Source organism: Nicotiana tabacum, chromosome 16, assembly GCF_000715075.1.
Source record: "Nicotiana tabacum cultivar K326 chromosome 16, ASM71507v2, whole genome shotgun sequence".
In the NCBI taxonomy this organism is placed as follows: Eukaryota; Viridiplantae; Streptophyta; class Magnoliopsida; order Solanales; family Solanaceae; genus Nicotiana; species Nicotiana tabacum.
Window position 1 is genome coordinate 85,268,112 of NC_134095.1, and position 14,009 is coordinate 85,282,120.

The 14,009-nt window shown below is 35.4% G+C and overlaps 1 protein-coding gene across 2 annotated transcripts; it reads left to right on the forward strand.

The window, feature by feature from the left end:
• Positions 1-1,786: 1,786 nt before the first annotated feature.
• LOC107790185 (uncharacterized) lies at positions 1,787-9,209 on the forward strand. Of its 2 annotated transcripts, XM_075233017.1 has the most exons (13): positions 1,787-2,007; positions 2,090-2,158; positions 3,007-3,072; positions 3,148-3,223; positions 3,779-3,856; positions 4,285-4,382; positions 5,084-5,157; positions 6,143-6,230; positions 6,327-6,484; positions 6,790-6,832; positions 7,156-7,221; positions 8,277-8,354; positions 8,725-9,209. In XM_075233017.1, the coding sequence occupies exons 1-13, from the start codon at positions 1,903-1,905 to the stop codon at positions 8,800-8,802; spliced, it is 1,077 nt and encodes a 358-aa protein (XP_075089118.1). In that variant the 5' UTR covers positions 1,787-1,902; the 3' UTR covers positions 8,803-9,209. The 2 variants fall into 2 exon arrangements, with proteins under 2 accessions (XP_075089118.1, XP_075089119.1); XM_075233018.1 differs by lacking the exon at positions 7,156-7,221.
• The last annotated feature ends 4,800 nt before the right edge of the window (positions 9,210-14,009 follow it).

Genomic DNA, 14,009 nt, shown 5'->3' on the forward strand with positions numbered 1-14,009 from the left:
AAATCAGTCTGGGGGTACAATAAATGACGGTATAGCGCATACATAATATGCGCTATATATGTAGTGATTCCTTCTTTGACCTACCAAGTGCTTACATCATTCAAGAGATGTCATCAAGGGTGTATTAACAAGAGCATTATAACAAAAACATCACTTGAACACTTGAGAATTCACTTCAAGCATTCAAGCCTTCTAAAAACAGTGAACTCAATTCTTAAGAGCTTGAAGAACAAAATTAAACGCTACTACGGACCAGTTCCTAAATCTAGTATTTTGTCGTCCTTAGTTGAGTTGTAACTTTGTGATTGTTCTTATTGTAATTCCTAAATTGCTTAGCTAGAAGCGTTTCTTAGGAACCTCCGTATAAAACCATAAACTTTCTGAGTTTGTGTTGTGACTAGAGTTAGTCATAAATTAAAACCTTTGTAACTAGTGAGTGACAAAGTGTCTTGTGGTAAGAGTATCACAAGTTAGTTGAGTTGAAGTCTTTGTAATAGAGTCATTACAAAGTGGCTTGTAATAGAGTGTTTACAAGTTAGTGAAGTTAAAAGCCTATAAGTGTAGGTCGTGATTTTTGTCCCCTTGTGTGGGATTTTTCCACATAAAAATTCCTTGTCTCATTTATTTACTGTTTCATTAGTATTCTCAGTAAAAACTCATAGAGACTCATATGAACTAACACCCAACTTCTTTGTGGATAGGGGTACACCTATGTACTTGAAAGGTAGTTCACCATTTGCAAGCCCTAACATCTGAAGGATTTGCTGTCTATCTGCCACAGGGACACCTCCAAAATAAGCTTCACTTTTACTAAGATTTGCTTGAAGACCTGAGACTTGAGTGAATTGGCTAAATTTCTGCTGCATTACTTACAGTTTCTTCAAATCACCTTTGGCAAATAATAGTAAGTCATGTGCAAAGTTTAGGTGAGTAATTCCAAGCTTTACACACCTAGGATGATGCTTGAACTCCTTCTCCATCTTCAAACAAAACTCTCTGGACATTTTTACAGTTTAAAGGGTGATGAATTAAAAAAATGTAAAAGATGACCAGAGTATAGATCTATCAACGATTCTACAGCAGTGTAAAAGAAACTAAGCAAATACAAAGAATATTAAATTTTAACTATTCAATGTTCTAAAAGATAAATTTAAATCATATGAAAGGAAAGATATTCAATACATTGTAATTTGCTACTCATAATCGCTACAATATCTTATGTCTTGCCAGTGAATATGCTAGAAATAAGTTAGATTCAATATGAGTAGCATGTTAGATTTGGAAATTAGGATTTTGAAATTAATTACTTGTTGACTTGTAACTGTTTTTATAATTTCAGAGCCCAAGGAAAAATTGAATGCTTTATTATTTTTAAACTTAATATATAAATATATTTTTCACATATAAATTTATTTGGTACGATTCAGTATTTTTGGTTTATTTTTATAAAATAAAAAATCAACCATAATTATCGGTATAATTATAGATTTATATAAAACCTATGGTTTTATTAAAAGCAACCTAAAAATCGATTCGGTACGATACAGTTCGGTCGGTTTAGTCGGTTTTTAAATATTTATTGACACTCCTACACAAAGGAGGAATTAATAAGGGTAAAATAGAAAATGCATATGATAAGAGGAGCAGAATGTCTGTTGTTTAATTATGGAGGAGCATTTTGATTTTTAAGGCAAAGTTGGAGGATCAAAATAGGTTTTACCCATATAATTGTATATAATCAATGTATATGACTAAAGAAAAAGTAAAACAGTTTTTTTGTAAAAGAAATAGGTAGAATTTTTCTCCTAAAGTTTTTCTTTTTTCTTTTCCCTAAAGTCTTTGTAATTGTTGGGCGTTGAAGCAAACCCATAGAACCAAAAGCAGCAGCAGCGAAACTGAGAGATGGTGGAGTTGAAAGCAAAGTGGTTGAAGAAAGCAGTGATTCCTTCCACTGTTATAGAGCATCCTTCCCCGGGCAATCTCCAGTCTACTCGTCTTGCCCTTCATGTCCGTTATACTAATTGCCTCTTCTTCTTTTTTCCCTATTTCCATTTTTCCCTATTCATTTTAACTCTTTTTCTGAGAGCAGGTGAATGATGATAACAATTCTTCTTGTTGGGTCTATGTAGCTTCTGGTTGCCATATTTACAGACTTCTTGTAAGTCCTTATATTCAAAATTCCCTATACTGACATGCTTTACACTTGTGTATATGTATTACATGTGCAAGGTTTCAGAAATTATCATATGTGCATGTCAAAAATCACAACTTTCTATATTATTATATTCAGGTTAGAATTTTTTTTTTTTGGTTCTTCCAATGTTTATTGGAGCCACTCACTGGAACATTCTTTTTACAGTCCCCAAATGAATTCTAGAATGCTAAACTGAGTTGCCATTATTCTCAAGTTATTATAATTTAAGAGAGGGGAAAACCTGAAATTGTCTTTCCAATTATTATAATTTTATTTCTTGCATGTCTGATATCCAAGAGGCTCCAAAATTTTAAGTTTATGAGTTCCGACAGCAACCTCATGTTAATATACAATAATAACTGGTTTCAGAGTGAAATATTTATTGATAGTGTATTTCTTAATACATATACAGGGCTTGGACGAAAGCTACATGATTCGTGTGAACCTATAGCTAACACTATAGATCTGCCCCTGTTGATATGACCCTGCACACACAATTTACGCCTTCTGTTTGTGATTTGTAAAGGTGACAAGAAGAGATAGAGAGACAGATTGAGGATTGGTTGGGGGTGGGGGAAGTTGAATAAGCTACTCTGTCGGATTGCAGATTGTTGTCATGTAGTTATTTAATTTCGTCCTCGGTTATTATTGTTGTAGTTATCCTGTCTATAAAAGACAATAAGTTCATTATTGACTTGACACACATTCTTGCAGGTTATTAGCTGACTAACACTTTTACAAGCATGTTTTTGATAGACATGTTTGACAGACAAGAAAGAGTAGTTCATTTTATTTTCATTTTCACTGTACAGATTCCGATGAAAAGTTCACTGATCAACCTAGGAAAGGGGGACCTCCTAATTCCTGAACAATGTGAGGTAAACTTGTCATTTCTTTTGTAATGATGCAAGAAGAAAATTGTGATGTTGCTTAACAATGACGTTCATGTGAAGGTTCTAGAGGCCTCAGTGGTCAATCGCTGCCCCCATCGGTCAGAAATCCAAAGCATAGTGCTAGCTGAAACTGAAAGTAAGTTCTGGAGACATGCTGCATATCTTCTGATTTCCATGAGTTGCACTTGCATTTTTAAGTGGTATTTAGCTTTTTAATATTTGGCAGCTCTTGTGATTTACTGAAAAGTTTGTTGCTATTCTCTTATTCTGAAATAATCCTCCTAAGGTATTGAAATAAGGCATGGTGATAAAGGAGTTCACTCTACTTTCCACCCAAGAAAATGATGTGAGGGAGGCAATGATACATATAGATAGAGAGACAGAGAAGGGGAATTAGAAAAAGAAACGACGGAAATGGTCTGTTGTATCACATCATTGAATTATAAAACTAGTATTAAAACTTTTTTCTTAAGTTAGAAAGTATTTGTACCATACAGTGGTCTTGTACATCTGAAGGATTTTCTACCTCATTTCCTTTTAAGAACTTGCTGCTTTTACTTCTTTTCTATCTTCCTTATTTTTTTGCTATGCGGTTTTTCCATTCGTTTACAGTGATTTTTTTTCTATTAAGTACTTGAAGCAGCTAGCCTCTACCTGTCAACAACTTGATGCTATGTCTAGCTCTCTACAGGCACTGGTTGCTTAACACTGGGAAGCGTGGATTCTTATGGTCACCTTATTGTCTCAAGATTAGATGCCAGTGGTAAAGGTATCTCTCCTGTTTCATTTTCATCACGGAACTATATGGTGGTGGATTCGGATAAACATTAACAGTTTATTTTGGTGTAGCTCCTGGCAGACCTAAATTTTCTCTATGGATATAGGCGTTAAGCAACTGTTAGTAACTAAATTCACTAGTTATGTGGTCCAACATGCTCACTTGTTTAGTTTTATTATAATTTAACTAAAGATGCTGAGCTTAGAGTAGTATAATCTAACGTATGAGTGATGTTGTTTACCAACTTGCTTCTTGATTAAAACTTATTAGATAAACTGATAGTTTTGCTAATTAGACTAGATCTAAGCAAAATTGTGTAATGTGATTTTAACATTGGCCAGGAATTGAATTTCACTAGTGAGTTATTCTTACAAGCATGATGTTTTGATTGTGGTTTGATCAAGTGCTCTTTTTTTCAGATGTCAACAGGCTTACGTATTCTGTCTCTCCTCGAGATTGTGGTGTTGGAGAAGGTAGCTGGGCAGGCCTTTGCTTCAACCCTACTCAATGGTCCATGGTATTTGATCTCATGTATCTGCTAGATTTGAGTTTGTACTCCTTAATCCTGATGTCTCACATCTTTAAGCTTCTTCCTGCTCAGTAAAGTTTGTATGAACACCATTGTATGTGTGCTTGTGGGTGCAAATTAGAGAGAATTGGGGTGGAGGGTGGCCCTTGTCCTTGTCTTCTGATTAGTTTGCTATCCATTTGCTGTTGTATATCTTCCGGTGTGCTTCAATATAGCTTGTGTCCTTTGCTTGAGAGTTTTCCAGCTAGACTATCTGCTGTTTGGAACAAATTTTACTTTTTGTCTACGTTATACTGAGAAATGTGAAATGATGGCAGAAACTTTCTTAAAATAATCTCCTTGCCTCTAAATGTAGCGTTGCTTACTTTTTGCCCCATGTATCTATTGCTTATTAAGCTAAATAACTTCAGCTAGTCAACATACCTGAGCACAAAATAGTAAGTTTCTGTTATTCTCAATGTCATTTTGGGTATTCAAATGAACTCTAAAGCACTTTAAGTTGAGTTGAACTCTTGGAAGGCAAGTGGAAGGTTATTTTTGTTCTTCTTCCATATGCATTTCATTTTCTTTCTTTTACCATCTTCTCTCTCTCTGTCTCTTTGTTCTCTTTTGCAAAGAAAAAATTCTTTTTAGTGGCATATTTCTTGCTTTCAGCCTGAATTACAGTATTCACTGGCCTTTTTCCTCAGGCAGCTGTGGCTCACAGTTTCTCCAAAACCGTAGATGTTTATGACCAAGATATTCATCTCCGCACTTTACGTACGTAAGTACCTATCTTTGGTTTGGAGACAGCAGTTATCCTTTACAGTATCATCTCAAACCGTTCATTCTATTTCTTGCTACTGTGTTCTCCGGTTCTACACACACTCTCTTTTGGTGTTGTCCCCTCTTGTCTTTATTTTCATTAATGTGGTGCTTATGCTTTCCTGAGCCGAGGGTCTATTGGAAACAATCTCTCTATCCTCACAAGGTAGGGGTAAGGTCTACGTACACACTACCCTCCCCAGACCCCATAGTGTGGGATAATACTGGGTATGTTGTTGTTGTTGTATATATATATATATATATGTGGAAGTTTTCTGTTACCTTGGGCCTTTGGAGGCAGTGTTGCAAAAGCTAACACCAAAAATAGGAAACTATTGCCAAATGCTGAGTTTACTTCTTGTGGTCGGAGATAAACAAGTCAAACATTAAGGAGCACTAATACCTTTAGCAGATGCTTTATTTGTGAAAAAAGAAACTGAAGATACAAGGCATCTTTTTATCCACAGTCCAAATGCTCGTCAACTTTTGAGTAAAACAGCATACACTATTTGAAGTGTGAACAAAAGACAAAATAAATAGAACCAAAGCAAAACAGTCCAGGAATTAAATGCACTCCCTCATAGCCATTTCTATTACTCATTCTCCTTTCCCGTCAACAACAACAACAATAACAACAACATACCCAGTGTATTCCACAAGTGGGGTATGGGGAAGGTAGTATATACGCAGACCTTATCCCTACCTTTCCCATCATACTAATCAATTTCAATAATGTCTCTCTATGAAAGCTGAGTATCCATGTTTATACCTGTGACTTGCTGTCTGTAGTAGCAATTTTTGGAAAAGTATTTGGATTGCATTTCTAACTGCTATGTGTCCGTCGGACGGCAAATAATTCTATTCGTGGACTATTTTCTTTTTTCCTTTTTTTTTCTTACTTAAATATCTATGAGAAATCTATGCAAACAAGAATCATGTTGCAGATTGTCGTATCCATCATCACTTATGTTCATCCAAAGTTTTTCTGGAGGGGGTGAAAGCTCTGTATTAGCAATTGCAGAAGGTTGCCAGGTGATGTTCCTTTGTTTTTCATTTTCTTATGTTGGAATCATGCAGAGAATTCCCTGTTCGCTCCTGATTCTTCTCTGCACTCTGTATTGACTGCAGCTGTCAATATGGGACTTGAGAATGAATGAAAAAGGTGGTTGCGTGCGTCGAATCTGTGGATCAGTAGGAGATATCTTGTATGCAGTCTGTAATTCTTCAAAAGGTACTATTGCAACTGGTGGAGCTGATCGCACTGTGACCGTCTATGATCCTCGAAGGTTGTTTCCTCATGAAGCTTTACTTGGTCCTGAGGGATTGTTTGCTATACTAGTATAAAGAAAAATTATATTTACAGTGTTCTTGTGCGCTTAATCAATTGCAGATCACTTGGAATACACTATGCCAACTTTGATCTTGTCTATCATCTCATACATTTCTAATCTTTGCATTCTTTTGAAAGGAATATTGCGGTTTTTAGCTCTCGGATATGTTCTCTCTTTCAACTTCTCATGAAGTGTGTAATTATCTCAGTTTCCTATGTCTGCTTCAATGTCCTGATGCGAAATATACATTTCAAATGCAGGTGGTCAGCCATCTCAAGATGGCTAAACTGCTCTAAATATGAGGTAAATTTCTGTCATATGTGTGTGTATTTGGGGGGTGGGGGGGTGGGGGTATTTTAGTTATTTTGTGTAATAAGGTATCAAAGGAACTTCTAAAAAGAAATCCTGCCAATAGTACCCTTGTCTCAAGTGAGGCCACACAGAATGAAGTTGTTTGGTCATACATTGAGATTCTCATTATTGGTTCCCTCAATCTCAATGACCATTCTTTTTGTTTCTTTTTTCTTCTATTTCCTTGCTGTTCATTTTTTTCTTTCAATGTTCTTCATTATACCCATGCTTTGTTCTTCTACTTCTAATTAATATAATATCTCATGCTACGGCAGATAACTGGACTTGCTTTCTCTTCCATTGATCCTGAATACGTCTATGTGCAAGGAGTTGACTACGAGGTGACTGTTTCACAACCAACCATTCATAGTTTCTCATGAATTAAGTAGAGAATCTGAGTTGCATCGTTACTCCAACTTATATCTTCACTTCCTTAAAACATAGAACTAACATAGAGCCCATATTGATGTAAATTTTCAGCACAGCTAGACATTCCTTCAAAGATGTTCAAAATCTTTTTCCATTATTCCAACTTGTATCCTCAATTCCTCAAAACGTAATAATCCCCATTAAGATCCAATATTGTTGATTGCTGTACTTTTTAAGTAGTGACAGTCTGGCCGACAAATCTTACTAAAAGTATTACTGAGGAATTTCTCTCTCTTTATTTCTGTTCAGGTCCCTAAACAATAAATGTAGAACTCAATTTCTCCGCTCACTACCCAACCCAACTCTCTTTTTCCTTTTAGTTCTTTGAATTTGAAGATACTATCTTCTAATCTGTCTCCAATTTTTAGTAATTTTTTTTTATTCATCCCACCAAGCAATGAGTAAAATGCATTACATGGTCTGTCTACCATGATTAAAATGTTATTACTCTTTTTTCCCCTTCAAAGTAGAAGCATAAATCACTCAAGTAAGCGAAAACCGGTTCTTGTTATTTAGTAGTTTCCTTCCACAGATTTTCTTGTTCTTTATTTCCTTTTTCCCCTTTTCCTTCCCTACACTATTGCCAATTTTGTAACGTCAGTCTCAAGATAGTGACAGGCAGCAGTCTGTTGCCCCATGAAATGATTACTGTCATCTATTGTTAGTTTAAGGGCCCAAAATGACGAATGGTTTATAACTTGCGAATTTGAGGTCCTACACCACAGCCATCTGGTCTTGCTCCATCCTTATACATGGTGCATTTTGATTTTTGTTCCTCATAATAGTCATAGTGCCAGTAGTGATTTGTTTCCATCACCTTTTTCCTTCTCCTATTCTTGATAAACTTAAGAGAGCATTAATTTGTGCTATAGGTATGCAATTGAATGCAAGTATTGTACAGCCTTTATACTTCCCATGACAATGTCATTGATATTGAATAGCACAATTGATGAATACCTCTGCACAGGTCTTCTGTGGACGATGGCGAGAAAGCAAGAAAATATTTTCATACCGAGGAGATTCTAATTGGCTTGGATTTAGCAAGGTATGAACTAAGTGTAAATGTGATATGCAGATTATCCAGCTCTACTTGGTTAATTTGATGGTGGTAATCACTACCAATGCACTTCTTTTATTTGAAATGGATCAGCACTGTGATCTGATCTTCTGTTAAATCAGATGTCGCTTCTTGACTAACTGTTGAACTCCAGTGTTGTTAACAGTATCATTTTGCTTGATTCTGTTTCCTTATTTTCCCCCTGTTCACCTCCTCATGAACTGCTATGTTTCTGGAACTGTTACGCGGACTACTAGTGTGTTTGAGAGTTTTTGTTCAGTAATATGCCAACTTTGCTATGAAACTTGTTTCTTGTTATCCCTCATCCATTAAGCTCTTTTCTACGTGTTTTTTACAGTGTTCAGACAGAGATGTCTTAGGGGGTTGGTGCGACTCAGGTAGTATATTTGTGACTGATATCCATGGAGTAAATTGAGTGAACGGATTACACCTGCCAAGTGACTTAGTCTCTGCTGAAACAACCTTCTGAATGAATGTGTTTATATTCTTCATGCACTTTCTACCCTCGGCTCGTATCACCAGTTTCACTTAGATCAAGGCTTGATCAGCTCAAAGGAGATGTTAGTTGCACGAGTCCTGCATCACTCGAGTCAATCAGTTAACAGCATCAACCATCTTACTAAGAGCCAGTTCGCTTCCCAATTACATTTTAAGGGTTTTTTAGAGTAACATGTTAGCAAAGAGCATAACAACTATACTTAACAGTCACTAATGTAGTCCAGCATCTGAAGGGGACAGTGGCAAATGTAAACAAATGTTTTCCTGAATGTTGTTGTGCATGTTATTCTATTTATTGAAAAAACGAAATCCTTTTCATTTTTAGTTATCTCTGTTTTGAGAATAATTAAGTCGTGATAATTGGTTCCTTCTTCAATGATAAAGGACGCTGCTTCCCTTCTTAAGATATGACTGGTCTCAACTCCATTCTGTTCATATTATTTATTTTTTAAGATAGTTTTACAACTCTTAAGAAAGAAATTTTATAACTTTGAGTATTCGCCTAAATTGTATTTATCTCTTAAATTTCTTACTTAATTACCACCAGCTAATCGAAACATTGAGGGTGATTCGAAAAAATAAATAATAAATAACTTTTTATTTTCTTAAAGTATCAAATAGTGCTTAAAACAAATTCCTTAGTCAAAACAATTAATATTTGGAATTGGATGGAGTTGTAATAGTTTCTATTATTTGGATCAAATTTTTCTGCAGGTTGAGCGAGTCAACTTGGATGAATCTTTCAAAGGTCAAAGGTCAAGATATCTACATTTAGGGGACAAGATCAAAGCTGCCACTTGAAATTAAGCAATTTATTGTAATTAAATTGCTTAATTAGTTTGGAGTCCTGACTGGGTTGGTAGGGTGGAGTTTTTCTTTTTTTTTTTTGGGGGTGGGTGGGGGGGGGGGTGGGGAAGGTCGCTTGGAGACCAACAAAGGGTCCCACCAAAAAATAAACTTTTGGACAATACCTAAAATGGCCCCACCCTTATTTGGACTAACCCCTTCAAGGCTAAGGTATGGTACCACCTCACCACTCCGAAACCCTAGTTAAAAAAAAGATGGAAACAGAAATAAAGTAGGAAAATAAATACTACTACTACTAGTGATTATTTTCCATTTTTTCTTTGTATTTTTCATATCAGGGGAGGTGACAGACCCCCTCATATATTATTTTCTATTATTTTTTTGAGCAGAGGGTCTTTAGGAAACAGTCTATCTACTTTCATTAGGCAGGAATAAGACCTGCATACACTTTACCCTTCCCAGACCCGACTTATAGGATTTTACTGGCCTTCTTGTTAAAGGGGTATTACGTAACGATAAGGTTTAAACCTTCCATCTCAGGAAAAATTGCACAGACGCCCAAATTGGTCGCTCCCATTTAACTTATACCCATTTTTTTAAAACTTTTAACTTATACCCACTTCTTAAATAACTCCAGCCTCCTTTCTCCTCATTCTTCTCCTCCTTCGTTTTCTTCTTCTTCTGAAATAAATAGCTGAAATATGCAAACAAAGGACCTGTCTTCCTATAAATCTGTGTCTTCCTATAAATCTGTGTTGCAGAATTTGGAGATTTATAGCAATCACAAAGTATGAATATTGCAAAAAGAGTAACTGCTGCACAAAAGAGAATAGCCAAAGGACCTGCTATCCATCCTAATTGTGCTATGCTCCATGCAAGTGATAGGAATCACCATGTCTGAAGCACTCATAATACTGGGTACTGCATTGTTTCTCCTATATTCTGCACTATAGAATTCTGATATAATGGATCCACCACCTTTGCTCATAAGCAAATCTTCAGTATTTGATTGGATAACTAAATCAGATGTAGTGATCTCTTCAGCCTAGTCTTAGCCTCATATGCAACAATGACAGAAGCATTGTCAACATTAGATTATGAATTTCTAAAACTTCAGCTCTAGAGCTGAAGTTTCCCAGTTACAACATAAAAACTTCAGCTCTAGAGCTGAACTTCAGACCCCGCTACTAAAATGCTGAAGTTTTGCGTGATTGCCTTTGCTATTTCAGCCCCGTATACTGAAGTTATGCGAAAAAGCGGGTACGCTTGCAATTTTTTTTGCAAAGCGGACACAAGTTAAAATGTGACACAAAAAACGGGTATAGATACAAATGCCCCTTCATCTCAATTGTGGAAGATAGGAAGCTCGTCCCATGAGCTGGCCTAAACCCCTAATACTAGTCAAATAAATGGATAAATTAGTTAACCTTTTTTTTTTTAAAAAAAAATTTTCACTAATTTCCAAGATTCTAATAAATGCAAGTTGCAAATCAAGGGTTCTTTGATAATGGCATTAAACCAGCTTTGGTACAAACTAAAAATTTGGGATTTAGTGATGGAACCTTATGCCAAATCCCAAATTTTTAGAGTGTGGGCCCTAAACCGTATGGGAGTTTACAAAATCACATGATTCATGCTCCTTGTTCTTGAATTTTTGTATAGATCTGAATTAGTTAGCTCAACTTTTAACTATTATTAGGCAAAGTAAAAATTGCACGGGCGTCCTGGGCGCCCCTTTTTAACCTGTAGCCACTTTGTCTTTCTGTTTGTACTCGTACCTGTTTTTTTTGTTAAAAGCCATTTGAAAAGATTATTTTGCCCTTCTTTATTAAAAGACTATTTTCTCTCCAAGTATACGCTAGTACTCTACTATCTCTGTCTCTCTCTCCCGTTATTCGTATTTTTTTGATTTGCTCTTCTCTGAAATCAAAGGGTTTTCGTCGTTGTTTCGAATTTTCAACTGCTAGTCGTTGTTGTTCCCACATTACGATTTAATCACAGGTACATTGCATTAACTTTCTGGGTTTTATTTTACGATTTAATTTCTGGTTTTGGGTTTGATAGTCATATATTTATGATAGGGTTTAGTTTGATAAGTTCATTAGTTTTACTTTTACGTTTGTATTTTTAGGTTTTTTGAACGAGTGTTTATGTTGTTAATGAAAATTCTATAAATTCTTTTGTGATTAGACGTTCAAATTTTTAAAAATTTTCAGAGTTAAATAGATGATAATGATACCTTAGATAGGAGCTGAAGTTTTTTTTTATGTTTTGGCATTATTTTTGATTTTAAATTTGTGTTTTGTTTTTTTGCTGAATGTTTTGTGCTTGTATGGAGAACCAGAATTAAGTTTTTGTGTTTGTAACTGGTGAATTCCATCTTTAGGAGCTGAAGTTTTTTGTGTTTGTAACTGGTGAAGTCCAGCTTTAGGAGATGAAGTTTTTGTGTTTGTTACTGGTAAACTTCAGCTTTAGAGCTGAAGTTTTTGTTTTATACCTGTCGAACTTCAGCTCTAGAGCTGAAGTTTTTGTTTTATACTTGTCGAACTTAAGCCTTCTTAGGTGTTGAAGTTTTAAATGATCTTTTTGATAATGTCCTGATGTTATTATTTGTATCTTTTACTTTTTTGGACAGATGGCCCCTAAAGCACCTAAGATCCTAAAGTAGCTAAAGAAGACAAAGCACCTAAAAAACCTAGACTACCTGTAGTAGCACCAGGTCCTTATGTCCCTGAGCCTCCACCTACAGGACCAGGACAAAAATATTTTGAATTTACAGAATGGTTTAACTCTAAGGGTTACTGGAAGGGGAACCATGATTTGAAGAGTTTAATTGCAAATTTCTTGACTCCTGCACAAAGGGATAAGCTTAATAATGGTGCATTTAGATACATTATTGCTATGGAGAATTTCAAATGCAGCAGTGAATTCAACCTTTTGATTTATCTCCAAGCTACAGAAAAATTTAGTCATGTTTTGTTTGTTCTCAAAGATTGATCCAACTCTTACTTCCTCAGGCAACGCATCGTGCCTAAGTATTTTACATGGTGGAGATTCTTTCACCTTTTTCGTCACTCTTTTTCTTGATTTCTGAGAAACACAAGAACTTTCAGCAATTTCTTCAATTCTATGTGATGTTATCGGTATAAGCTCCATGTTTACTTCATCTTCATTGTTGTTTATCATTGCAGAAGGTGAAAAAAAGCTTTGTTGGATTGTGTGTTGGTTGTCAATTTGCATTATTAGCTGTCCTTCTTCTTCTTGGTCATCGACAAACTGGTATGAATTTATTGGAGGAGGGGGTAATTGTTGCAGCACTATGTATTATGAAGTAGCTGTAATGTTAGAAGGTTGTTGCCCGTTGTCTACTTCCATTATTGGCACTCGTACTTCATGTTGAGAGTCAACAAAAGGTTCTGAATCTATCGCATATGCAAGAGATTGGTTGAATGCTGCTGATTCTGAAGGTTGTATTTTTTCGATGACGAAATGACAATTCTTGTAGGCTGAATCAATTGTAAGCAAATGTATACACGTACTGAGTTCTTCATCTGAAGTTACAAGCATTCCTTTGCTTGTATTTAGTTTGATATCAAACCATACTTTTAATGCATATCTGGTTGAATCAATATTTGCAACTTCACTAATTTTCTTCAGGAAAGTATTGAATGATATGTCCTTATTAAGTAGAACAAGTTTTGTATCATGATCCAAGTATTTGAAATCAGGAGTCCAACTCCCATTGAAAGTTATAACAATGCAAATCGAACTCATCCTGCAGATTCATGTTTAGTGGCAAGTATTAGGAAAGTGAACAGAAGAATTTTTTAGGTTGTTTGTGCTGAAGTTTTTACAAATAAACTAAATCACTTAGGCATCTTCTCCTGAAGTTTTTTTTGGAAAAAGATGTATGACATAATTAATGAATCCTGCAAAGAAAACTTCAGCTTATAAGTGTTAAAGTTTTTAGAGATAAGCTTAATAACTTCAGCATATTAGCTGAAGTTTTTTTATGATGGTGATTCACCAATGCAGGGGAAAAAACCTTCAGCACCTAGGCCGAAGTTTTTTTGGTGCAATATGATTTTTTAATTTAGCCAGTGTAGGAGGAAAACTTTAGCCCTCATGCTTAAGTTTTTAAGTAATAACTAAAAAACTTCAACACCTAGGCCGAAGGTTTTTTGGTGCAATATGATTTTTTAATTTGGCCAGTGTAGGAGGAAAACTTTAGCCCTCCTGCTTAAGTTTTTAAGTAATAACTAAAAAATTTCAGCACCTAGGCCGAAGTTTTTTTGGTGCAATATGATTTTTAAATTT